Genomic DNA, 27,988 nt, shown 5'->3' on the forward strand with positions numbered 1-27,988 from the left:
GTATAAATAAAGATATTTACACATTTTGCATCTAAAAGACACTTTTGTTTGTAAATATGTGTCATATTTTTTCTTCACCGATTCAGATCAATTGAAGGAATGCTTCATCAATTCATTTTCAGCAGTAAAATGTTTATTTTGTTATTTAAAATAGGAAGTGAAATATTTATTTACATCATTAATGTATTTTAAGTATTGTATAAAAAAGACAATTTATCTAGAATGTGTCATTTACTTTTGTCCGATTTATTGATTAATCATCAATATATTTGATGCAGAAATAAAATAATTGTTAGTTGCAGCTCCATATAAAAATATCAATAAATTTTAAGTTTTTTTCCATGTTTTATTTCTTTATATAAATGTACAATTCTCTAAAGAAAAATGCATCTGTAGTGGGACAAAATGTGTAAAATATTTTTAATGAGAATAAGAAATTTTGGCTAAAATCTGTAGCATTTATTGCATAAATAATAATCCTACCTCCTCTGCTAAGCTCAACGATTTGCACTCAAAGTCTCTATTTTGATTCAACCAGTAAAGTAAAAATACTTTAATTTCCTTTGAACATTATCCTGAGATTGTTTTATTACAGACTCGTTCAACATATTTTAAATACATCAGCACAGCTCTCATTGTTACAACTCAATGAGTCATAAATGTGTTGGCTGCAAGCTGACACTTAATTTAAGTCACAAATGTTGGAGTAAACTCTTTTGTTAACCATAGTTGCAGGTTAAAGGCCAAACTCTTTTTGTTTCAGCTGATTTTAGCTGCGTTTAGTCATCCACACCTCTTTCCTTCCTTCCTGCTGCCCTTTTTCTCTACTGTTTCTAGGAATAAAAGCTGCTCTGCTTCACAAAAGCAAAGCTAAAGAAACAATTTACCAACTTGCTCCGACCCTCTAATGTCTAATGTCCAACTTTTTGTCTCCTGGGCCAAAAAAATATCATTTTGAAAACTAAGATCACAAAAAATGTGATTTTATTTGACCTATTTAACTGAGCATAAACTATTTTGATTAAACAAATAATCTTTTTTTTTTGTCAGAAATGAATCAAAAGTCCAAAATGTTCAGTGTTTTTACTTGTTAATTGAAAACCTTTTAATTTTCTTTTTATTTTAGACTCAGTTAAAAAAAAGAAGAAAATATTTTGTCTGTTCTCTCCAATAAAAACAGAAACTACAGCGATCTTCATTTAAAAACACTCGCTGTGTTTAGAAAAGTTTTAATACATCAATTAAAAGCAGATTTTGGGTGAATTTGAGAAAATGTGGTCCTAGTTACCATCTCAACAGAAAAAAACATGATGATCACTTTGTGTTGCATCTAAGTACATTTCAACTTGAAAGTCATAGTTTTGTCATAATTTATTCTCTAATTGTGATCGAGAGGGTCACACTGAATGAACCCAGGGCCCAGAAACGGCCCTCGCTCCTCACTTTGACCATCTTTCCTCTAATGTAAAGTCAGCAATAACAAAATGAATAAAAATAAAACCCGCAGGAGTGGAGTCTCGTTGTTGAAGCCATTGTGTTGTGAAGACGCCACAGTTTTTCTCTTCAGCGTATTTATTGCACAGATTACACGTAACGGTATATATGAGGGTAGAGTAGATACGGTTACACCACTACTCAGTGGCTAATGTTCTGGACCATTAACAACATTCAAGTTAGCTTGTAGTACATTGTAAGTCATGTTTTATACGTATATTAGTTAGACCGTTGTGCACTAATCAACATCAAGTGTACTCAGACCGATGATTCGTTGTGTCTGAATGGTTTAAAGGGACCCCAAGTTATCTGGCTGCTAGAAATCAAATGCATTTATCATAAAGGTAACAGTCGACCACAAAGTTATAACCCACTTGTAAGGTAGAATTATGTTCTAACCAGCTTTTATTCAGGATTAGCTCACACCATTTTAGCTAGCTGCAGTGTCATTTAATTATCTTTAAAGGTGGTTAATTAGTTTTTTTAAATGCTCAAAAATACTACAGAGAATGTTTTAGAAGCTAGATTTATTATGTAAGAGTGGTGAACTCATTCTTAGGTCAGCTAATTGTCTTTCCTTTTATCATAAAACCTGGAACCTAAATGCTTCTTGTTGTTGTGATAATCCAAATGCAGTTTGGGAAAAGTTGACTTAAAATTTTAAAAATATGCTAACTCGTTAACATTTACGTTAACGACGTTTCTCTCTTCCAACTCAAACCATGTAGGGTCCCTTTAACCTCAAGTACACAACATGTACCACATCCTAGTATACAGACACAATACTACGTCAGAGGCAGTGTGTGTTGTTGTACCAGCTCCTGTAGGGGGCGCTGAAATGAACTCACTCTCACTTCGGTCAGGGCGGTTAATCCAACGTCTGAATTTCCATCCGATCCCTGACTGAGCCCACAGTGAAAAGAGAGAGTGATGGTGTTCCCAGGAGGCAGGCTGGGTTTTTAGTCCAACGTTTCATGTCCCATGATTGTGTCATAATGAAAGAAGTAAATAAAAATATATCTGTACATAGAAAAAGTCTTGAAAAGTTTTTCCATCTTTGCAGTCTGTCCAATTCAGTCCCAACAATCCCAGTTTTAGCAGCAAGACACTTGTGTTTGTGGCAAATGGACTGCAGTTCAACTCCACACACAAGTTTAAAAGCACTTATATGTACAGGTACTGTACAAGTGGTCCCGTTCACACAGAGAGCCAATCAGACGCTAGAGTAGCTCATGTTCTTCGTTACTGGCATTACATTAGAAATCTAAGTTCCACGAAACAAACACAAAACACCTCAATATTTCAGCTTCATCACAATCTGCTCTAAAATGCACAATTCATTTCTTGATTGAAACACTCTGGATCATATTTATTTGTTTTTATGCATTTTTTTATCTGACTTTAATAAATATGGGTTTCCACTTGGCTCTTGCTGACCTAATCAAGGAAAATTAGGTTTGCAGATTTAAAAAAGTTAAGAAATATGTTTAAAAATAAAGATATTACTTTGACGCAACAAAATAATGTATCACATAAAATGTACAACAGCACACTGATGAGAATCCTGCACCATTGCTTAAGATTATTTCACATTTTTTGGTATAAAGCAGGGTTACTATTACCATTGGACTGTAAAGATTTTTATTAAACTATATATTTTAATAGTATTTTTTTGATAATGTTGCCAACAACAAGTCTAGAGAGCACAGCTTTAAATTCTTAAGATAACATTTTCAAGAATTAAACACGGAAAAGTTGATCAAAATATATATATATTGTCTTTTTTTTATTTAAGTGTATTTTATTTTACTTTTTTCTGGATTTATTACATAAAATAACAAATGAAATCTCATGTTTTTGATGAATAAACATGACTGGGATAAAACCAGCTGATAAAAAACTAAAGTGAAGCAGCTACTTTCTAATAATATAATAATAGTAATTAATATTTCCGTTATATGTCTGAAAATTAGAGGAAAACAAAACCAAACCTTTTTATGAGATCTATACATTTTGTTTTGTTAAACATCTCCTTTCTACCATCAAACGTTTCAATGTTTATTTTATTTTTAACCAATGCAGTCTGGCTCTCAGACTGCATTTATTACAGAGTAAAAATGTAAATAGTTTACAAACATTATTAGCAATTGTTTTAACTAAATATTGCATCAGAAAGGCGTGTCATCTACAGCAACTATTTGCTTCAACGTTAAAGCATACAACACGGAGCTACTAAAGCTAAATTCAACTAATTGGTTTCTTTGCACCAGAAGCTTTTTATCCAGCTGGGAGCTTTAAACATTTATTTTATGGCTGAAAAAAGCTCCATGTAGGCGCTCACAACCAGTAGATTAAACTGGATTATTATTTTTATTCTAACTAACTGACAAAAACTAAAGTTCAGAACCCAGGAGAAACAGTTTAATTTGGTTCACATGTAATACAATAAACCGTTTCCAGTGCTAAACTGGTTTAAATTCTTGGGTAGCACCAGCCAATATTCTATTCTATAAATGATATATTCAACTCAGTTCTTTTTTTTCTTAAATATGAGCAGACGTCAGTAAGTCCTGCTGTAAAAGTTGCATTAAAATACACTTGTTGTTGAAAGGAGCCTTAATATCGAGATTGTAGGGAAGGCTGAGAAAAATGGGTTATTTTGTATTTTATTAAAATTAGTGTAACTAACTCGCAAATAAACATATTTTTTATGTTAAATTGTCCAAATTGGTTACTTGGGGTTTGAACTTTATATCTTTCTTAAAATTTTGACCTTTTTTTTTGTGCAAATTTGTTTTTTTTTTGTTGAATATTTTGCATAAAATCGTCTCACTGCTGCCCCCCATAGGTTGAATGATTGCTACTGCAGTCGAATTCTTCACTTGAAGCATTTATCGTATTTCACTCATTTATTGTAAAAATCCCTCATCGTGACAAGAATTTTGATTTATTGTCTCAAAACGTTCCAATTAATGATGTTATAAAACCAATTTGACATTTTGGAAACACTGCTTTTACTCTAATGTTAGAGCCATTCGAGAGCCAGTAAATATCAGTAATTTTGAAAATGTAGTAACTGTGTGGATTTTCAAGGCTTCTGCATGTTTCACCAACTATAATTTCAGGCTTTTGAATGCTTTTTAAAACAATAATGAATTGTTTTTAAGACCTATAATATGAATTTCATCCAGCAAACTGGAGTGAAATGTGCAAATGAAGGACACAAAAAAAGCTATTTAGCTTTTTGGAGGCAGCTTTTTCCATCTGGGTGCCTCCTGCTTTTTGTCAGTTTGTCATAAAAAAAACAAATAAAACATGACTGAAAAATGAATTTAGTAATTTAAACAGAAAAACATTTTAACTCATTCTATATTTTCAGATGGTTTAAAGATGGTTTGGATTGTCTGGCAACTTACTGATTATAAAATCCTGAATGTGTTTTGGATAATATTCTGTGGATTTCCCACTTGGATTTTTAAAAGGGAATGAACTTAAACTTGATTAAAGATGCCAAGAATGTAAAACATTTCTCAATGTAAACCCTGTTGTTAAACAAGACGTTTTCCATGTGATGAAATTCCAGAGTAAATCGCACAAACAGGGATATATATTTCCACAGTAGCTAAAACTAAACCAAGTAACAGTCATTTTCCAATAGATTTCTGAGAAGAACATCACATTACAAAAGAATTTAAAATCCATGTTAGACAGAGAGACGTATCCAGTCAGTTTTTTTAAAAACCATCCCAGTCGTCTGGGCAACAGAAGTCCATCGAGTGCCACTGATCGCCCAAAAAAAAACAAAAAGAAGAAGAAGAAGAAAGGGTACATCTCGAGTGTTGAAGTTTACCTTCCCCTCTTTTCTTCTCCAGTCTCTGCTCACTATAATCACCCTTCAGCGTCTCAGAGTCTCCCCCTGCTGGCAGAGAACTTCCAAAGCTCATGAGCCGTTTCCGTTAACAGCCGAGGTCGGACGGCGGCGAGCGCTCACTGGCCGGATTCAGCTGGCAGCCGCGCCTCGTACAGACTCAGGGCGTGATGCACGAACTCGTACTGCTCACCTGTTTGGATCATACCACCTCTACACAAGAGGGAACACAAAACACTGGTCACTATTTATTTAATTAACCTAAAATGCTACATTAAAGCAAGACTGACTTTATTTTATGCTCGTCTTTTTCCTTATTTTTTTGCACTGCATCACATATAACATCACACTTTACAGGTTGATTTTTTTTAATCACTCTCAATTAAGGCACTTATTAATGAAACTAGTAAATATAAAGTTTGTTATTTGAAGCAGAAATAAAGAATCCACTCCCAATTACTGGCTTATTAGATTTCGCTTCGACCTTCTTTTAGTGTTGTAGTTTGGCTGCCATCCAGTAGAGGGCGCTGATGGTCATATTGCAACCAGTGACTCAAGATAAGGAGCTTTCTAACGTCTGAGAGCTTTAAGCTGTTTTTACCTGTCGGTTCGGAGCTGGCAGGTGATGTTTAGCATGTCCACCACCCCCTCCACCTGCAGCTGCCGGCAGCCTATCGTCGTGGCGATGAAGCATCCCGTCCGGCCAATCCCAGCACTGCAAACACAGGAACACACAGGTTGAGTGTTTTCAGACATTTTATCGGCAGGGGGAGCGAAACTTGTGTCAGTACCTGCAGTGGACGATGACGGGCCCCACGCAGGCGGCGGTGCGTCTCTCAGCCTCAACATCAGCCATGAGCTGCAGCAACGGCAGCGCCGAGTCCGGGGTTTTGTGGTCGGGCCACGATGTGTACCAGTAATGCTGCAGGATGCGGGTTTGATTCCCGCACTGCTCAGAGACACAGGAGAGGTCAGAACTGAACTTTAAGTCGGGTTCATTATCATTCTGCAGGGCAAAGGAGGGCCGACCTTTAGCGTGAGGCTGCGGGTTACGTAGTGCTCACACTCCCTGATGCCGTTCACCAGAACCTCCACCTTGCCGTAGATCCCTCTCTTCTCCGGCCAGTACAAGACACACTTCTGCAGACACACAGAGCGCACTCAGATCTGATGCACAGGTCAGACCTGTACATCGTTTGAATGTCCAGCCAGACGCAGTAATTCAGATATAAACTGAATTACTGTTTATATCTGAATCCACTCCCAATTACTGGAGTGGATTCAGTAATTGGAATCCACTTACTGAATCCAGTAAGTTCAGTAAACAGAACCTACTGGATTCTCCTGTAAACAAAGCGCTGCTGTGTGGCGTCTACATTTTGGGTCGCTTTAAAATTTTTTATTGCATTTCAGCACAAAGATCTGAATTGATCTGGTGTTTTAATGTCGCCAAAGACTCACTGGACTCTGATGCAAACATAGTTTGGTATTATTACTTCTTAGTACAGTTGTGCACAATAAATATAATTTAAGTTGCTCTTTATTCTTTTTCCCCCACCTGAATACTGTTTACGTCCCAACTTTACCTTCAAATGTATTATGAGCCTAAACATGTCATGTTTACACTATTTTATTTTAATTATTGGTATTTTGTATCTGATTAAAAAATGATCACTTGTCATTGTTTGGTAGTGAACTAAATGGATGGATGACGAAGGGATTGTCCTCCTCCTGTTCGGATTACCTCGTTCTTCTCCTTCAGCTTGGTGATCATGACGATGACGGGCGACTCCTCCTGCCATGCCATCTGCCAGAAGTCGTTCACCGTGTTCACCATGGGGCCCTGAGTGGCGATGAAGGCCCTCAGGTCACCTAGATAACCCTAAAAGAAGAGCCACTGCAGTTTTACTCTGAAATCTTACATTTTTTTAACATTTATTCACATAAATACAAAGTGCCTCATGTTTTTGAGCCCACCCCCGGGAATGTTTTCTCCCAGTCAGCTTCAGAGATATTATGTACAGTAGGACAAAGAGTTCAAGTGTGACAGTTTAAACTGTTTCTGCAGAGTTTCCTGACAGGAAGGCGCTCCATTGTGTGAGAGTCTGAGAGCGACATTACAGACTGCACCGGGAGTTCACTTTCACAACGTTTCAACACAAGGAATCCAGAAGAACAAAGAAACGCTGCAGACATTCCAGGTTAATGACAGAGTCCTTCACGTTCTGGGTTTTCATTTTCCTTCTCAACTGATGGAGAAAAACAGACAAAACATCCCAGAGACGCAGACACAACAACCTAAAGCTCAATGCAAATATTCAGATTCTTGTGGTTTGTTCTGTTTGGTAAAAGTATATCAGCTATTTGTAACACACTTTTATGTGATAAAAAAACTAAAACCACAAGCAAGAAACACTATAATGCAGTGGCACAATAAAGAAAAGTAATAAGAGGATGAAATCCAGACTAAAATTAATCAATTTTCCAGTCATAATTAATCAAAAGCAACCCTAAACAGATGGATTTTAGTGATGAATTCAGTGTTTCTGCTGTTTTGTGGTTTTATGGGAGTTTGTTCGAGATTTGTGGCACACAGAACTTATATGTTTGGTTCTGGTTCTGGAAATGCAGATCTTTAATGTGTTATGATGTTACATCATTCAGTGACTTATAAACTTCCCGAAAAAGTTTATTCTGTGACCTACAGAGTGTTTTAGTCAGAACACCATCAGCAGAGTTCAGATTTGTTCAGTCACACCTGGAGATTCTGTTGCAGTAACGAATGTAATTTAAAAAAATGCATGGATGAGTTTCTGTGGGTCTTTCTGAGACATAAATCCTTTAATCCAGGAAATGTTCTTCAGGTGGTAAAAGTCTGTCTTTGTAACTGTCTTTATGTGTCTCTGAATCTTCAAACCCAGATTTCTGACCTGATCTCTAGTTTTTTACTGTAATAACTGAAGCTACATGCTGCTACTAAATGGTTCCTTTTTTCCTTTCAATAAATCTTCAGATCTACAATTAATATTTCCAGATCAATTACAAAACTGAGTTTTGAAAATCTCTACTTCAGATATGGTCTGTAAAATTCAACTTTTTTGTCACTGAAAATTGCTTGCAAATGGATAGGAGGTGCAAAAAATGTCATAATTATTCATGGTTGTGTCCAAAGAGCTTAAGGTTTGGAAATAATCAATAAAATACATAATTAGATAAATACAGAAAAAAGTTTATTAAAACTTTACACCAACTGGCTGAAATTTTGTGGATGACAGCTGCTACTCACCCTTATGTAGTTGGCATTGATGTAGGAACTCAGTAGATCATTGCAGCTCTTTGACTTCAGGATCACTCTGGAGTGAGGATCTAAGACACAAGAAGAAGAGGTGAGAAAAAAAAAGAGCACGGTCTAGTAGTAACAGATTTAGCAAACAGAGCTAAATCTGTTTGCTAAGATTTGTACTTTAAAGCTAACATATTTAGCTTAACTTTAGCCCAACATGCTGCCCCCTTGTTGGGCATAAGTATGTTTAATAAATCTGTAGAAAATATACATTTACAATAAAAACTGACAGGATTAGAACGGAGCCTTGAGGAACTCCAAATGTAAGCAAAGCTGAAAACTGGATCAGCATGTTGCTGTCTCAGTTCAACTGATTTATTGTGTTGATTTTACATAATTAGTGACCAGTAAAGGTGTTTAAAGTTTAAATGTCACTGTGGAAGATCAAAGCCGTAATTAGGAGACGCCTCCTTTAAACCCTGAACTCCTGACCCAGATAAAGTGCTTAGGATCGATTAGCAGGGATTACTCTGGATTTGACAGATCCGTCGAAGCAGATCAGCAGACCTGTTAGGACTAACCACAGACCTGCACAGCACAATGAACACTTTACAAAGAAAACAGAAAGTGGAGCGCAGGAAGAGGTTTGATTGACAGCAGCTTTAGGAGAACATTCCTTTCTCCTGATTGGCTGCAGGAAGGAACACTTCTGTTTTTGATAATCTCACCTCCCACCCTACAAAACATGAGTGCACAATCCAGAAATTGTTCATTATGTAACGTTTTAATCAGAGTTAGCGTCCGACTGTGAGAACGGACTGTGCTCAGAGTAAAATTATTGGAAGAGGAAGGGTGAAATATTCCTCGTCTTTGAGAAGGTTAACCTTTTACAACTTCTTGGTTCAACAGGCAATGAGATGTTTTGGAAGAGTTGCTGCTTCTTAGCAACATGGAGGACTTACTGGGCAGAATGGTCTTATATCTGTTCTTAGTGCTGTGGTTTGGGATATCCAGTTCCTTAGGGTCAATAAAATTCATCGGGATTTCCTAAGATGGGAGGAAAGACGGACATTAATGACAAAACATGTTACCTTCAAGATAAACTGAACATCACTGATACTGATCGATCATGTTTACGACGAGACAATCTGAACCTGATGGCCTCTGGAATCATATCTTCTGGTTCGTACAAACTGGACTGATTGGGAAGGAAAGCTGGACTCGTTTTTATGCATTTGCTGTGGAAAACCACAAAATTGAAAAGGCCAAAAACAGTTTGTAAAAAAAGGGACGCAAGAAATTTCTATGTCTGCACAAGACATAGAAATTTCCTCTTCAAGCAGCTCTACTTTCTGGGCTTTGTTTAATTCTTCTTTGGATTTTGGCCAATTAAGCTGCCTTGAACAGGTTGGGATAGATCTGTGGGTGATACAAGACATGTTCATTACATTTCTTGCACAAAATAATTCTTAAATAATTAGATTTTAGTCTGCTCAGTTCAGAATGAGCTGTTTTAGGGCATCTTGTCACTTTAAATCCAAATAAGCTGCTGCTGGCCACACCCCCCAACTCAACGTTTACATTCCAGCTGACCAAACATGTTGGACCTCTGCTAGGGTTCCTCGGTAACAGGGAGAACTCTGCTGGGGTTGCTAGGTAACAGGGAGAACTCTGCTGGGGTTGCTAGGAAACAGGGAGAACTCTGCTGGGGTTGCTAGGAAACAGGCGGAATTCAGCTGGGGTTGCTAGGTAACAGGGAGAACTCTGCTGGGGTTGCTAGGAAACAGGCGGAATTCAGCTGGGGTTGCTAGGTAACAGGCGGAACTCCGCTGGGGTTGCTAGGTAACAGGCAGAACTCCGCTGGGGTTGCTAGGTAATGGAGCAGCGCCCTTCAACTTGACAATTGTGAAGTTTTGAAGCGTCTCATTTTTCAGACACCAACAAACATTAACTGTGGTTTTTTAAGTGCTTGGACTGTTTCAAGAAGCAGTTGAGGTCCAAATTGGAGTATAAAAACATGCAAGCTCAGAATTTTGCATAATGATTCCCCTTTAAAGCGATTGTGTTCATGCTTTTCAGCACTCGTCCTGACATGGAAAAGGTTTAAAGAAATTTAAATAACTTAATTTATCCTTCAGTGAAGGCAAAAGGCTCTTCTAATACGTCTACATTTGTGCAAACATTGTGAAGTCTTCACCAGCACATCTAAAATGTGTTTCTGTGGAGTAATAAACCGTTTAAACAAACTCACAGCGAATTCAACGTGCAGCTTGTGCGTGTTGCTCACGACGTCACGAAGCTGTTGCCGTGTCAGCGGTCGTCCGGCCGACAGCAGGTACTCTCGGGCCGCCGCCTCTCTGGGGGTTACCACGGAAACATTGAGGGGCTCCACCGACCCGAGAGCCGACATGTCCAGCACCAGGGACACGTTAGAGCCTCGTCTGCGCAGGAAGGATGGGAGAGGACACAGAGATTAGTGTCAGGAGTGGAAAGTCTAACGCTTCCTTCCTGAGTTTTATTGGAAGTTTAAGGCTTTTAGGATTTGTGGCTCAAAAGGAAACTTGATCAAACTGACGATAGATGGAGGTTCTTTCACTTCAGTGAGGTTAAAGCTTAATATTTCTGTTCATGAGAACATCAAGCAAAGGAAATTACAACTCTTAAGCTCTGTCGAGATTAGCTTCAAACTCCATAAAAATACTCAGTCCACACATATCAGATATCTGGAAAACTGAATAAATTTTTTTATTCACACGAAAACCCCACTGAAAGACATTAAAGACAATTCCCACACATTACAGTCTGTGACAAATAAAGCACCAGCATATCCACATACTTGTTTTTTGACATGATACTCAGTCAATACATAGACTTGTGTTTTATTTTATTTAATTTTGCACTGATTTTATGTGTCCCTCAATTACAATTCAAGAATGAATTGTATGATACCAATTTTGCCCAACCAGCACAGGAGTTTGATGCAGATGGAGACTTTCTATTTGTAATTAAACTAAAATTATTACTGAAAATGTTGAGAACAACACAAAGTATCCATCTCTTTGTCACTAACCTTTTATAATAAGTGGGACCACGTTTGTCCAGAGGTTAATTATTTGTGGTGAGCCCCTGACACTGACCTCCTCTAGTTTTAGCAGCTTTTTCCTACTGTAAAGAACAAATTATGTAAAATACAACAGAATACTTTGGTGGGTTAACATGAGTGGGCTGACCCGGTCTTTGTCTGGCTACGTGTTGGCCGGTTTCCCCTCCAGGATGCCGTTGCTTCCAATTTGTTTGATTGCTGATTGGCTGGCATCCAGAGTGGACAACACACACGCTGACAGACACCAGAAAAACATCCTGTTCTCACTCCTGAGCCTCAAATCTTCCTTCCTTTTGTTACCTTAAGAAACACCAAGTGTTCTCCCTGCTGCACCCGCCCATCCAATCAAACAATCAGAACAAAATGGCATCCGGCGTTCAGGTTCGTTGCTTCTCAGAGGAAGAGACCGGAGCAGCAGATTAAATAAAGAGCTCAGCACCGAGCTGAGGCGTCGATAAAGATGTTTTCTTTACAGATGTGAAACTACCTAGCATCAGGAAATGAGTCGCAAACAGGTTTTTAAGAGCTGCTAAAGATACAGCAGATGGAAATGCAGCGTCTGAGTAGCAACTGTTGGTTTAACTTTAAGCTCACAAACAAAGCTTCCTTCAGCGTCTCCAGAAACATTCAGGGCCTCTGAACCTTTAATATGTAATGAACCTCAACCATCCAGGTATTTTTGGTGTTTTATCTCTAGATTTAGAAATATGGGCTTTTAGAAAGATCCCTGTTCAAACAACTGAATAATTCTGACACTACAGAAGTCACTGAAATAAAGATTAGTGTCTAAAATTCAAACATTTACATATTTCTGCTGATACACCTGACCTTGTTTGAATTTTCAAAGAAAAAAAATGTTTTAATCTAATCTAAACTAATGATGAATGGGACTAAAACAAAAAAAACTAATCTAAAGAAAAGGTTCAACATGTAGTTTTTATACCTGACATGTTTACTTTTGCAATATTCTTGCCTGTCTGTATTTAACTGAAATGGTTGAATATTAATTGCAATCTCAAGCTGCGTTTGAGGTGTTTTTATGATGCACAGCACTTTGAAATGCCTCGTTGCTGAAATGTGCTATCCATCCATCCTTGCCCCTAGTGGGGTCGGGAGTTGCTAGTGTCTATCTCCATCTGTGTTCCGGGCGAGAGGCGGGGTCACCTGGGCAGGTCACCAGCCTGTCGCAGGGCAACACAGAAGCAGACAGAACAAACAACCATACAACCATGAACACACACACTCACACCTGGGGAGAATTTGGAAAGACCAATTAACCTGACAGTCATGTTTTTGGACTGTGGGAGGAAGCCGGAGTACCCGGAGAGAACCCACGCACGCACAGGGAGAACATGCAAACTCTGTGCAGAGAGACCCCGGGCTGGGAATCGAACCCAGGACCTTCTTGAATTTGAAAGGTAAATTTTGGAGCTTTTCTTTTTAAATTTCTCTGTAAGTCATGAACTGTTTTAAGTATAAAACTAATAAATTTGATAAATATGGTGACAGTAACAACAGATAATGTGCTGCTGGTCATCAAACTTCTTCATCTTAATCAGCTCTTTAGAATTTTACCTTTGGAGAAAAAAACTCATTTCTGCTTTATAGCACATTTAGTTCACCAGGATTTAAAATCAGAAGCAGAATGGTTAAAGGAAGCCCTGCGAACTGAAGTCCAACAAGAACATCATGATTCTCCTTCAGAGCCGAGCAGAAGAATGAAAGTATTTAAACAATGAGCCTTACATAAGCCGAGCATCCTTATTTAAAAACACGCCTCGTATTGTTAGTATGATGGGAGCAGAACAGGTCATTAATACTCAGGAAACAGACCCGGTTTCAGATGAGAGATTGAAATCTTTTACAATATGTGGCTTCATGGTAGTTTATAGTATGCAGAAATGATGCAGTTTTAAAACTCAAAATCCAAAAGAAGATAGTTAAGTTGTTTTTTTATCTAAAACAAAAAGCAGATTTTTACCAATTTTATTATGTGGCAAAAATATATCAGGCTAAGATATTTTTTAGAAAATGAAAAGAATAAAGTTGTACTTCTTGGGGAATAGAGTAGTAATATTATAAAACCTTTAACACACACAAAATAAATTATCCAAATGTTTTCTTGTAATTTAAAGGTAAAATTGTGTTATTTTGTTCTCCAAATATTATGACTTTATTCTCATAATTAAACAAAAATTCTCACAGTCTGGTCCTAAAACTGTTGCATAATGAACTAAAAAACACTTTTGGAAATATTTTACGTCATTTATAAATTGTTATTTAGCAAAGAAAGTGAAGAAAAACAAGTCTGAAATTGGATGTGAGATGTTATATTTAAGCAGTATTATCCAGCCCTGCTTACAAGCTACAGTAAGTTTCAGCATTAAAAATACATTTATTTAAAAAAACTATTAATTCTTCTGTTGTTTTCAGTGAAATTGCTAAAAATCGAGTTAATGGGGGATAAAAATGAAAAAGACAATTTCTCATGTTGCCTGTTCTGCAGCACAAACAGAATCGAACACCTGACTGCTTCAACAATCAGAGGTCAGAGGTCACTGTACTCTAAACACACACAAGGTATTGTTCTGGTGGCTCATTAGGACGGTTTTCCCCTCCAAACATTATGAACGTTTCCACATTTCTTCCTGTTTTCTAATTATTTTGTTCCATAAACGAGCCCAATTATTTTTGCTCCATCATGTGTCTCAATATAAACCATAAAGCGGATCTGAAAAGGAGATTTAAGAAATTTAATATAGTTTTTATTTCAGTTGACTGGATAAACAGCTTGTAAATGATGACAAATAAATTTATTTAGGGGAGGATAAGATCTCAGATTAAAGGAATATTTTGGACTTATTTTAGTTTCTGACTTTATTAATCACTTCCTGTGCGCTCACCTCTCCTGCAGGCCTGCAGCCGGTTTCATCCTGAAGGGGGAGGGGCAAGGTTTCAGCTCGTTAGCGCCTGTTACCTGGGGGACGCTCGTTGGCGGGGTGTGGCTGTCGGTGTTGATGATTGGGACAGGGCTACAAAAAAATCAACAGAAAAATGGCGGTCAGGACGAGACTTAAACTACAACACAAAAACAAAGACAAACTCGTGCTTTGCCTGTGTATCACAGCCATTAGAGGAAAAAAACGAGTGAATTTCTTTAAAATAACTAAAACTTTTTGGAAATTTTTGATTTGCAAAAGTCGAGGTTTTTCCCCCAAAATATTTACCTTTGGAGCTCAAAAATGTACTAGAAACTGACATTAATCTCAAAATTTTTAAGTTTTTTTTCTTTACAAATTTTAGACTTTTCTAGGTCAAACACTTTCTTATAAAATTTACTAGATTGATTTCAAAATTTATGAATTTTTCTTGCAAACTTATTGGTGTAATACAAAAAATTTATGGTGTGGGGTGTTTCTATTAAATTTAAAACTTTTTTTACCCAAAAATTTCCAAGTTTTCTCTAAAAGAATCTAAGGGATTTAACTCAAAATGTATTAATGTTTTCTCACATATTTATATAAAAAATTATGAATTTATTATTACGAGGTCACAATCTTCCTTTGGTCGACTCACCTGGGCAGAGGGACGACAGGAGGAGCGAGGCGGCGGCAGGCTCTGATTGGCTGCTGCTGGTGAATGGGCGTGGCTACAGCTGGCGGGGGCTCAGATTGGACCATGCTTTCTGATGTCACAACCTGAAATAAAACAGCTACTAATGCCGCTACAGAAACATTTCACAAAACAAGCAAAATAAAAAATCTGGTGTCTCAGACCTTGGTGCCCTTTGACCTCTTGTGAGGGTCGGGGGGGAGGGTCAGGCTCACGACGTGGTCAGGGGGCGGAGCTTTGAGCTGCTTTTCAGTAACGGGAACTTTCTGCTTCATTCGGTACAAAACCTGAGGAAAAAATAACCTGATTAAAGGTTAAAGTGATCAGATAAAACTTTATCCACTTTAGCATGAAGAGAGGAAACATCTGTTTTCATAAATATTCCAAAAATCTTTAAGAAAATATAAACAAGGACAATTCAAAGTGAAAAAAAAAAATTTACAAATTTAGTTTTTTCTTTAATAATGAATTATTTGAAGGTCGTTATTTCAGAAATTTATTTCTGAACATATTTGTGACAAGAAATACAAAAAAAATACATAAAACAGACAAAATGTATAGATATTATCAAACATTAATAAGCTATAAATACTAATAAGGAATAATGTGTGAAGGATTGTTGTAACATTTTAGTGCTCTTATATTTTAAGGAAAATGTTTTTAATCAAATCTTTTCAATTTTATATTTTTTGTATAAAATATAAAACATAGACAAACTTTGTTTTTATTATTTTACTAACTCAAAAAGTGTTTAATTTACTTTAATTAAAGTTAGGAAACATTTCTAATATGAATGAATAAAATGTGTTAATTGTGTGTGTAAATGTAGTTTCCTTGAAGTTTGGGCTGATTTTGAAACATATTTTTTGCTTGTATTGACATTTAGAGACATTTGTGACGACTTCAAGCACAGAGAGGTTTGTATTTTTTATATAAATTAACTTTAAATCTCTATTTAACTCCTAACTTTTTTTTCCATTCAATTTTAAGTTGTTGGAAACATTTTATTGAATAGATAAAAGCAATCAGATGAGATCCTGCTAGAAACTGAAGGAAGTGTTTGAGGTTTCTCTGTGTGTTGGGGCGCCCCCATGAGGTCAAAGTGTCAAACTACAAAGGAAGGAATGGAAAATATACAAATTTTACTTCAAATGGATTTACTCTTTAGAACTCAGGTTATTAATTATTTACTAAATTGCCATTTAAATCTATTTAAATGTTTATTTTCTTAGCATTTATCAATTCTAGCACAATATTAATGTTAATTTAAATTTTTTCTCCAATTTCTTGCTTATTTATGTAACATTTAATAATCATGTTTTTGATTTATTCCTCTTATTTTTATTTATTTCATTTAATAAATAAAAACATCTATTTTTATGCTTATTCTTTTTACTTCTACATGTCTAATTTCTACACTTATTGTCTTGTTCCCCATTTCAACATTTCTTTTTTATCTTTTATGAATGAAAGTGTCATTTTGTTACTTAATGCCAACCAGAACTTTGACACAATCGATGTCCAGCAACTCACAATAATTAGTTACTGGTGTGTTAAAAGATTACTTCTTTATTTGTAAAACTGATGAATAATTTCAGATGAACCTCAACATTCTACATTTTAACAGTTTCTTCGAGGAGTTTTCATAAAATTATGACTTTATTCTCATCATATTACAACATTATTTTCGTAATATTATGACTTTATTCTCCAAATTAAAAACAAAAAACAAAATTTTCATCTGGACATATAACTCTGTCACAAACAACAGACAGCAGAAAAAGACCAGGAAATTCTAAGAAGTCTATTTTGCTAAGCACTTTTAATCTTTTCTGATGATCTAATCTATAAGCAATATTCTAAAATGAAGCTCCAAATGCTATATGTTTTATACTGTTTATTTATATTTTTAAAGAAATATAGGCACAGGAATGGGTAAGAACAGGAAGTGATACTGAAGCTTAGTGGTGGTAAATTCTTCTTCATACCTTATTAATCAGATTTAAAAAAAGAAAATTGATCTACCATAACATAAATTGAAGGTTTTTTACACTATTTGGAGAAGAAATAAGTTGATTTCTTAACTGATATTCAACATAATCAAAGTCTAAGAGTGGAAAATTTTGACTTTTTTATCCTGTAGTTAATCAACAGACTGAGCTGGAGCTCTGTTCATGTGTGTGTTGTTTACCATTAGGCAGGTGATGATGATGAGGAAGAAGGTGAAGAAGAGGACGACATTGTAGAGCCCATCTCTGCTCCATGCGTGATCCCTCTGATCGTCCTGCAGGACGTTTTTCTTCGGAGACGAAGGGGAAGAGTCTGGGATGTTTCTGCAGCACTAGAAGGACAGGAAACATGGAGGAACGTCGGAACATCACCAGAAAAGAGCTGAGAATTCTGGGATTTCACACATTTACCTCCGGTTTGACTGCCGTGATGCCGAAGTCGGCCAAATGGTGATGAAGAACGCTACGGTTCAGTGATTGGACGATCTCCTTCGCAGGGCGGAGCTCAAAGATGTCCCGCCTCTCAGAGGAGACGAAGAGCTCGATGCCGTTTCTGGCCTGTAAGGAGCATCCATCCAACAGGAAGTGAGTTAAATACGGAGACGAAACGGACTGGGAGAGGAGCAGACTTACATTCAGCTTGTTGATGTGAACATGTTGAGGAGCGACGCCGAGCGACGCCGCTACGCCGTCCCGGAACCACAGGAGGTGACTGATATTCAGCCTCCTCACTCCCACAGCCAAGTACTGAAACAAAGAAAACAGTTAGTTAGTAAATAACTAACTAGTTAAATGTAGGTAGTTATTAAGCTAGCTATATTTAGTAACTAGTTAAATGTATTTAAATTAGCTACATTTAGCAAGTTATTAACTGCAGCTAGTTACTACCCAACTCTACTTTTAGAAATCATTAGTGTCCATTTTGAGCATCTGCTGTCCTCAGATTCTGTCCAACTGGGTAAATATTCAATTAGCACCAAAAATGTAACACTTATTCCACTCCAAAGAGTCCTTTGTGATATTAAATGATCCAAAAAGGATGCAGATCATCTCTGCCTTTATTATTTGTCCTGAACTTATCCATAAACCTACTGAGCTGATATTTATCATTTCCTCTAAGTGAATAAAAGCAGAACAGACTCAGAATATATCAGATTGCTTTTTAAAACGAGATTAGAGGAAAACAAACAAGAAGTCTGACCTCTGCAGCTTTCTGTCCACCAACCTGAAGCCCACCGGCTGCTTCAACATCCCTGTGTGTCTGACTGTGTGTGTGTGTGTGTGTGTGTGTGTGTGTGTGTGTGTGTGTGTGTGTGTGTGTGTGTGTGTGTGTGTGTGTGTATGAGTGGGAGAGTGGGCGGCTGTTTGCTAATGGCTAAAATAACAACATGTTCTGCTGCCACTTAATTCAATATGAGGAACAAAACCTGCAGCTCCCAGAGCCGATGTTATCAGACTGTGGCTGGTTGCTGGTTTCACTCAAAGAAAAACAGCCTGACCAAGAGAAATTATCCAATAATATTACAAATATTTTAAAATAATAATCAGTTTACACCTGGGTTTTTGTTTGAACTAATCTTTATAGTCTAAAGTTTTTCTGTTCTGAGATTTTCTCTGTAAAATCTCCAGGCAGCAATAATCCACTGATTTCTGTGTAAGCAGATAATGACCCCGGAGTCATTTAAACTTTTAAACAAACAGAAAAATAATAAAACGGCTTCACATTAAAAAACAAAAAACAATGAGGTAAAAGATAAAATAAAGAAAGATAAACAACATAAACAGCCTTACCAAGCCGACCACGCAAAGCTTTTCTGAATGAAAGGAGGCGAGCCGCCTGTCACTTAGCGACCGGGGACTTTTCGCTCCATTTCCTGATCTACTCATTCCCTGATCTCTGATTGGCTTAGAGCCTGACACAGCTCAACCCTCCACCTGATTGGCCGTCGCCCGGGTAATGCCATTATCCCACTGTGCTTCCTGTTGGGATCAGGTACTATTTCTGTCCAAGCCACACACACTTTAGTGGTTATAGGCTGTAATTAGCCAACAGCTCAGTGGGGAGAAGGCTGGAATGGGGTCGGGGCAAGGGGTCAAAGTTCACTCAGGGATGTGGAGAGGGTTCAATCAATTAGTCAGCAATTAGCAGAGGATCAATGCAACATTTTAAAGCCTCTAGGACAGAGAAGCTGATTCAAACAACTTTTTAACGGATGACGACTCCTTCAGCTCCTCCAGAGGTAAACTGTGGATAAAACATGAAGATACTGATATGAAAATATTTTACTTTCAAAATAAACAACAAAAAATTTAGTTTTTTTAAATGAAGGTGGAGCTGGACAATATGGCTGAAAAAATATTACGATATAACCGTTTGATATCAGTCGATTTTGATAATTATCTTTTAGGATTTTTTTGTTTTAAATATCTGAAATTCTAACAAACTCATTGAATAACGTTTCCTGTTTTATCCAGTGTTATTTTTTTAATCAGAAATTATAAGTCGAAACCTTAAAATGCAGCAGTGCAACTTACTCAAATGTTTGGGATTCCCCTTCCTGCTTTCTGAAGGGAAATTATGGAGGGAAATCCCAAACAGCTGACACAGCGCAGCCCGAAGTCCAGCTGGCGTTGGAGATGATATGTGGAAATATTAATGTTTATTCAACATTTTGTGCAAAGAATATAGAAATGACAAGGGGAGGAATTGGAGCGAAATTCCTATGGCAGTTGATAAACCGTTTGTTAACGTGACATAAATAGGTTATAATGGTACCCATTCAGTCAGGACTGACACTAGCCACATGCCTTGAAGGTAGATTGTAGTAAAGCATTGATTAGTGCTTTACTACTAATCAAAGTCCAGTTAAAATTAGTTAACTGGACTTGTAGCCATTATTTTGTACCCGTTGTTGGATACCAAACAATGGTTCAATTGTGCCAAAAAGCACAATTGAACCAGATCAAATCGTTATACCTGGGATTTCTGTCAGCGAGTCTGTGGTCTCTCAAGTTTTGAAAAAGGGCCGACAGTCGGCTGACAGCTGTAAGATTATGTCGTGAGCTGTGCTGGGCATCACACTAAGGAAATGAGGAAGGACGGGACAGCGGAGAGCACCAGAGTTGAGTCTTTTTTCATTCAGTGTCATCAATAGAAAGAGAAAAAGGCCGGAAGAAACAATGAAGCCGATAATTAAAATGAGGTTGATAGTTTTAATTCATCTTGCAATTAATTGATTTATTATTTATAGCGACAGGCCTACTGACCACATGTCAGGGTCTCTCTCAGCTTGAATGCTTGCAAGGAAACGTCTTAGCGCATTAAAGGATGCTTTCAGAGAGACAGCCTGAAGGGACGCTGGGTCACGTGACCACACAGGAAGTCTCGATCTGTGCAAAGAGCAGCTTTTATTTTCCTAACGAACATTGAAAACAGAGACACTGCCGTCTGCGGACTGCTAGCATTCCCATCTGTCTTTGAGATTCCACAGGAGGTTTCTGCAGATTGTCGCCACTCCCACGATGCATCTGCGTCCATGACACCTCCGACTGTTCTGTCTGCAGACTATGGATCTGCTGGCGGTTGTTATGCTAACACCCTGTAACTCTAAATGCATTTATTCTGCAGACATCTTAGTGAGGTTTATGGAGAAAAGATGCTTGAAAAACACCGAATGAAAATCTGAGTTTGATGTTTTAGTGGTTCATAGATTAGCCCCATATTTTTGCCTCAAGTGGAAGAGAATCTAGATTTATAATTTAACAAAAAGTCAAACCAAGTTTGTAGAAATTTTTTGAGTCGAAATTGTGCAAGACAAACATCTGATTTCTTCAGAAAACTTTCGGGAAAATCTGCAGAACTCTGACATCCAGCAGAATGGAATGAGAGCGTGTGAGCTGCAGTCGGACCGACCCGGCATCGGAAAACTGGGACACCAGCAGGACGAATGCGGCGAGAAACACCTGCTTCACCGCGTCTCTGTCTCCCAGACGTGTCCCCCGTGTCTCTGTCTGTCTCTGAAGGTCACTGCTGTTTATCTAAGAGTTACACAACCGCCCATTGTGGAGGGAACTGGCTCTGCTCGCTCGCTGTTAGCATTGCTATGGCAACAGAGACTGCAGCTTCATACATAGAGAAAAGTCTGCAGCATGTGATCAATCATTCGCCTTCTGCTCTCTGACCTCTGACCTTCTCTAACATGTTTCTAGGACGACATCACCGCCTTAAAAAACAACCAACCTATGAGAAGACAGCTACAGATTTCAGGTGCATCAGTAATCTGGTTAAAAGTGGAGCCTGAAAGAGAGCGTTTATTGTTTTCTAAAAACATAAATCACAGAAAATATTATCCAAAGCTGGCTTTTATTTCAATAGGGGTGAGCAATATGGATCTTAAGTGGTACTATTACTATGATAAAAATTATAATAAGAACAATTTACTTTTTTTTTTTTGTGTGGAGCTGTGTGGCATTCATAGCCACACAAACAAAAAACTGGTCTTGGAAATTATTCATATTTGTAATACACATCTTACAACTCTGGTTACATGAAGAAATGTATTTTTTATATCATTAATTTGCATAAACTAACCGCATTTCAGCATATTTTCAAATTTATTTTTCATTTACTGAAGTTATTATTAAGAAAATAATAAAACTAACGATCCTGAAGACACGGACAGGTTTTTTTAAAACATCATTAATTGTAATTTATTATGAGGATAAATCAAAATTCTTCTAATTTATAACGATAAAAAATAAATGACACAATAAATTCCTGCTTCTATGAGGCACAGCAGTGAAACTTTAAACTGCTGCTGCACAAGTTACTCAACTAGTTGTTGCTAGGTAACCAAAGAATGAGGGAGTTGGTTGATTTCACCAACCTGGCTTTGTTGGCTAAAGCCTTTCCTCTGCCTACATCCCCCAGAATGCTTTGCGGTTCTGAATCAGAGTTCAGAGAACCTATTGAACATACTCTAAAGCAGGGGTCCCCAAAGTGGGTCCTCGAGGGCCGACATCCTGCCTGTAGTGACAACCTTCTCAGAATGTCAATGTTCTCCTTTGGCCTCTAAAGAGCCAACATTTGATCCAGGTGCGTCAAATCAGCGAGAGAACTAAAACAAGCAGGATGCCGGCCCTCGAGGACCCACTTTGGGGACCCCTGCTAAACACAACTAAAATAAAAGCACACATAACTGAACCCATAGAGAAAATGGAAAATATGGAGCTCATTTAATTGATCATGAGATCAATTTATGAATTGATCACAGCAACAGGCATACAAAGCACTCACCATGGTAACCACATATTCCCCGGGTACAACACGCCAGCCGAAGTGGTCCGGCTCCACATCCTGGTGCAGCTGCTCCAGCAGGTCCAAGCTCCGCCGGGCGCTGAGTTCCTGCTGAAGCCGAGACTCGGGCCGGGCCGACCGGGCTGGGTGCTGGTTCTGGTGCTGATGGTGGTGGCGATGGAGATGGAGGTGGGAACGAGACTCTGGCAGCTCATTCACATCTCTCTGAGCGATCAGAGTGTGGCGACCCGGACGGTGAGTCGGGAACGGACCGCCAGCGAAATATTCTGAGAGAAAGATGATAGTAGACATTCAATCAATTTATAGTTTATTTATAGGGCAGCTTTAATCCACAGATACAAAATATGATCACAGGAAACAATGTAAAACTAAAAACAGAAATACAGAATTAAACAAGGAAAAGAATGGAGAAAAAGAGTAAAATGAAGATGAATGCAGATGGCCTGATGATGAAAATGAACATATTCAAAGAAACAAATTTTTTAAATCTTGATGAAAGTCGTAAAACTAGGATGAAAAAATAATAAAACAAAACCATAAAATAAAAAATAAACAAAGACACAGATAAATTATATGAAACAAATGGTAGTAAAAGTTAAACAAATAAAACATAAGTTTAAAAAAACTAAATATTACATGTAATTTAAACAACATAAAAAAATGCCAAAAAACAGTCAAACTAAATAATACACAAACGGACCCATTCACATTTGTTCGAATTGTCCCATTTCCTCTGACAGCAGATTTTTCTTTCCTAAAAATCAATTTTTGGATTATGTAAAAGCCTGACAAGCAGAAATTAATGGATAGCAAAAATTAAATTAAACAGATGGGGCAGGAATTAAATAGTTTGGGTTCAAAAAGTCTGAATTTACATTAAAGCCAAATAAATTCTGTCTCAGACCTTTTGAGACTGAAAAAACAGCTGAAATCTGCATTTAACTCCTGAGATGCTGTGAACCTGACTCAGCGTTCTCCATCCCCTCCTCACTTCTTTTCTACCTGACGACAGCGTCCTGGTTGCTATGCAGGATGCTGAGGTGAGCTCTGATTGGACAGCTACCACCATGCCTCTGTTCAGGCTGGATGTGAATTACGAGACAAATGGAGAGAGGCATTTCCTTTTCCTTTGAGATTATATATTGGATTTCTCCTTTTGTTATTGTCACACAGCTGATATAAATCATCTGCTTTCCGATATTAGTACAAATGCAGAGAACAGGCGGACTGCTTGAGTGTTTTGTATAGAAAATGCTAGAAGCTCAATCTGCTCCTCTCATGTAATTAGCATCACAGCTGCTGCCTCACAGCTGAATCATCAATCACAAGAACCAGAATTTGGCTCCCAGTTTCTCTGTCAGAGCGACCTGCTGACCACGACAGACTAATCAAATGTTCTCCATCTAATCAGCTAAATCGTTCCAGAAGCAAAGCCACTGTGATAAAGACAACAGAAATGAAATAACCAGACAGAACCAAGACTGTACCACAGAATAAAACATGTCAGCTGTTTTCTTCCTGAAGCAGAGCAAACCTGAAGACCCCGATTAAAACCAGAGACACAATGAGAGCCTACAGGAGGGAATTACAGCAACAATTAGTCATCATCAGATGACCAAAACCAATGATGGAAAACACCTGACAAAAAAAAAACACACAAACTTATCTCAAAGATCCAGATGAGAATGAAGGACTGAGCGTTTCAGATGGTTTTCAGTAACCTTGCAGAATTTCTGCAGGTTTCATAACTCAAATCTAAGACACTTTAACATCATTATGAATGAAATATTAAAAATATGCATATATTTTTATATATTTGTTAGAATAAAACACTACTGAGGAAGAATTAGTGCTCCATGTTAAATTAGATATTGATACTCCTACTAGGCCGGAATAATAACTTAATATATTTTGCGATCAATAACAATAAAAAATACATCTGATTGAATATTTAAAATAGTAAATATTCACTTGACTTTGATCCAGCATTCTGGGAGATGTAGGCAGAGGGAAAGATTTAGCCAACTAAGACATGCTAGGTTGGTGGAACCAACTAACTCACCCGCTCTTTGGTTACCTAGCAACAACCAGTTGCGTGACTTGTGCAGCAGCAGTTTCAGGTTCAGCCTTGTAACCTCGTAATATATTAAAAAACAAGATGGCGGAGTGAAAACTGGATGGAACAGGAAACGTCACTCCACTAGTTTGGTAGTATTTTAGATATTTAAAACTTATCAATTAATTATCACTATAGACTGCTATTACGTCGTGTTCAGTTTTTCAGTCATACCATCCAGACCCAATTATTACATTGATTGATGACTTTAATTACTATTCCTTTTCATCTTTTTCATTACTTGACATCAACATAAACCTCATTAGATAAATCTGTTTTGTTTTATTTAAATTGAGATATGTAACTAAATATGTTGGCAACATTCTAAAAGGACAAAATGTCTTCCTAAGCAGACCAAAATAATCTACATTTGGTACAAATTAAGTCATCTTAAAGCTGGATTTCTTGGGTCAAAAAGTTACTTTTTGTATTTTGCATTAGATTTTCAGGAAATGTTCCACCTTTTTAAGTGAATCAGTGTCCGTTAGTTGACTTGCAATAAATCTAATCATTCAACATGTGAAATTTATTGTAACTTAATATAGAGCTGCACATGTTGAATCAAACTTTCATTATAATATCCTGGTGTACCACCATTAAAAACAGAAAAAAGTTAAGTTCTGACATCAAAACGTTTTTACAAAGTAAAGTTTACAGATGATTTTTTACTTTTCACATAAGATTCTACTCAACTAATATCAAATGAGATCATTTTCGTTAACCGGCGCATCATTCTCTTCAGTGTAACACAAAGTAAAGTTTACAGATGATTTTTTACTTTTCAAATAAGATTCTACTCAACTAATATCAAATGAGATCATTTTCGTTAAATATACTACTTCTACAACACATTGGTTTTAAAACAAATCTACATATCTTCAAAAAAAATGTGACCAAAGTTTGAGATTATCACCCAGCTGAAACACAACACATAAACAAAAGGTAAATTATATTCTGTGTTAAGATAATCTTTTGACCCATTTATTTTCCAAATGTTGGGTCAATTTTGACTAAAATAAACAACAATTTGGGCACCAACACTGATATTTTATGTCTGTAAGAATCAGGTTTGCGTATTATTTTCTTTTTCTTTTTCATTCACCTAAAAATACTAATTTATGACAAACAGACTAAAACTATTACCAGCTCATTTTTACAAGAAAAAAACTGATTCTACCAAAAATAAAGCTCCGTTTTTCTAGATTTGAATTAATGCATCCTTTGATATTAATGTTCTCATCACTCATGTAAATAAAAGCTGCTTTCGGTGTCAATTATGTTTTTATAAGGACTCAGTTTGAAGGTCTACTTTGACCTATATTCATATTTAAGGCGTTCACACAGGAACTGCATCACTGAACAGCCCCTGAAGATGCAGTGGGGATGCTGGCATCTTCTGCAGCTGACTCAAATATCTCTCCAAGCTAAAAATACTACATTTCATTCTCCCCTTTTAAAGCTGCACTTTAACATTGTGTTGTGTCAATGTTGTGTTTGCATTGACACAACGCAAACAGTTAGATTTTGAATGTTATGAATACAGTAGGGAAACAATTTATTTACAAATATTACAATTATTGATAATATTTTTATATTGCTTTTACACACAGCAAATTCAGTCTATTTGCAATATTTAAATAAATGCCAATCATAAAGCACATTTTAAGTAAACTGTACAGATATATGATTGATTTAGTGTCAGATCTACATATAGGTGGCATTTTTTAAATAATTTTTAAGAAGGTTGTGCAAAAGACATTAATTTAGCAAAATGTTGGATTGATTCTGTGTGCTTTTGATGTCTGAGGCAGCAAACAGCCAGCAGACGCTTACCTGGGATCAGCAGCTGTGTCCAAATTAAACACAGCGAGAAAAACATGGTGAAAAATCCTCCTTCTCCTCTTCCTCTGCTGCGGTTCATGCTGCCTTTCTGTGGGTCAGATTCAAGCAAATTGCCTCTCTGAAGCTCCTCTTAGCGCTGTCAAGGAACATCAAGGACAGCAGAAGATGCTTGTTTACGCTGAAAGCAGCCGTCGCCGCTCCGCCGCCGGGGCTGCTACCGCTCGTTCCCCGCCCTGCAGTGTCCTGCAACGGCCTGAGCGACGGGGGAACAGCCGGTCTGAGGTGGTGGAGGCGGAGGCGGCTCCGAACTGAGACGGGTTATTTCCATCCGTGTCTGAGAGATAATGAGAAAAGATGACGCTCAGGTTGAGGTCTGGCGATGGGAGAGGGGAGAGAGCAGGAAGGGGAGGAGAAATCTTCAATAACAGCATCATTTTCTGGTGTTGGAAATATTTTAATCATTAAAGAAAATCAATAAGTACTTATTTTTGATTACAATAACGGTTACCCTTTAGCCCTTCATAAGCCCGATAACATGTATTGAGTTTTAAATGTTAAAAAAAATCTTACATGCACTCATTTACAGGCAAGACATTTTTCACCAAAAAAATTAATTAAAATGTAAATTTCGAACTCAACTTACCTTTACAGCTATGCTAGCTTAATGCTAAACGCGCTCGCGCTTCCTTCATTCTACCACTGACCTCTCTTTAAAACATACTTGTTTGTTTAAAAGCGTTATATTTCATAAACATGCATTTTCAATCAACAAAACATTTCAGTTTTTAGTTTTATCCGTAAACTAAGATATAATTATAAGAATAGATATTGTTTTCTTCCTGTCGTCGTCGAAATTAGAAAAACAAAATGGCTGCCTGTGGCGCAACACCAAGAAATTACCCTAAGATTTAGCGACCAGAATAAGGGTAGAAACTGGAATTTTCAAAGTTGTACGAGTTATTAATGGGGGCAATATGAATGTTGGTTAAAACCAACTTTGCATGCTTAAATATTCCAAAGATTTTATTGTTTGTTATAGCTAAAGATTTTACTTGGGAAAGTCATGCGGAAGAACTGCAAACCAGACATCTAAAATCATTTTTAATATCTTGAAGAAGTTTAATATTTATCCATCTACAGAAGTTTGTTTCCCTTCAGGGAACATTGTAGTTGGAGTGTATTAGAAGTATATCTATTTTTAACAATTAGCAATAATGGTTTTAGTAAAGGATAAATGAAGTTTACGTTGTCCGAGCGAGTTGCTGTTATAAGTGCAGATAAGGAGAAGTCAGTTCTCTCAGTCTGCCTGGTGAATATTTTTGCACTTCTGTTTTTGGGTGTAAA

The 27,988-nt window shown here is 37.2% G+C and overlaps 2 protein-coding genes across 3 annotated transcripts in view; both read right to left on the reverse strand.

Moving 5' to 3' along the window:
* The window catches only part of ptprb (protein tyrosine phosphatase receptor type b), a 37,850-nt gene extending 32,392 nt beyond the window's left edge, over window positions 1-5,458 (reverse strand). The window contains exon 1 of the mRNA XM_055021993.1: window positions 5,345-5,458. The gene's annotated coding sequence lies outside the window, so the exon portion shown is untranslated. The remainder of the gene's footprint in view (window positions 1-5,344) is intronic.
* On the reverse strand, window positions 1,555-27,979 carry ptprr (protein tyrosine phosphatase receptor type R). 2 transcript variants are annotated; one of them, XM_055021994.1, is made up of 17 exons: window positions 27,288-27,979; window positions 26,636-27,017; window positions 22,666-22,952; window positions 18,003-18,116; window positions 17,781-17,927; window positions 17,552-17,701; window positions 15,525-15,647; window positions 15,325-15,446; window positions 14,652-14,780; window positions 10,897-11,086; window positions 9,608-9,692; window positions 8,649-8,728; window positions 7,107-7,244; window positions 6,392-6,502; window positions 6,154-6,311; window positions 5,964-6,077; window positions 1,555-5,575 (listed from the first exon to the last, which is right to left on the reverse strand). In XM_055021994.1, exons 2-17 carry the CDS (start codon window positions 26,721-26,723, stop codon window positions 5,482-5,484), a joined length of 2,130 nt encoding a protein of 709 aa, XP_054877969.1. In that variant the 5' UTR covers window positions 26,724-27,017; window positions 27,288-27,979; the 3' UTR covers window positions 1,555-5,481. The 2 variants fall into 2 exon arrangements, with proteins under 2 accessions (XP_054877969.1, XP_054877970.1); XM_055021995.1 differs by lacking the exon at window positions 27,288-27,979 and having other exon boundaries at window positions 26,636-27,019.
* Window positions 27,980-27,988: the final 9 nt, after the last annotated feature.

The sequence above is a fragment of the Poeciliopsis prolifica genome, unplaced genomic scaffold, assembly GCF_027474105.1.
Source record: "Poeciliopsis prolifica strain line A6 unplaced genomic scaffold, Auburn_PproV2 SCAFFOLD081, whole genome shotgun sequence".
Taxonomy (NCBI): domain Eukaryota; kingdom Metazoa; phylum Chordata; class Actinopteri; order Cyprinodontiformes; family Poeciliidae; genus Poeciliopsis; species Poeciliopsis prolifica.

Coding starts and splice junctions, on each gene's coding strand:
- ptprr (XM_055021994.1), bottom strand. CDS start 26,723: ATGAACCGCAGCAGAGGAAGAGGAGAAGGAGGATTTTTCACCATGTTT. Junction 17,702..17,780: donor TCACGGCAGTCAAACCGGAG/GTAAATGTGTGA, acceptor CTGTCCTTCTAG/TGCTGCAGAAACATCCCAGA. Junction 14,781..15,324: donor CCTGTCGTCCCTCTGCCCAG/GTGAGTCGACCA, acceptor ATTTTTTTGTAG/CCCTGTCCCAATCATCAACA.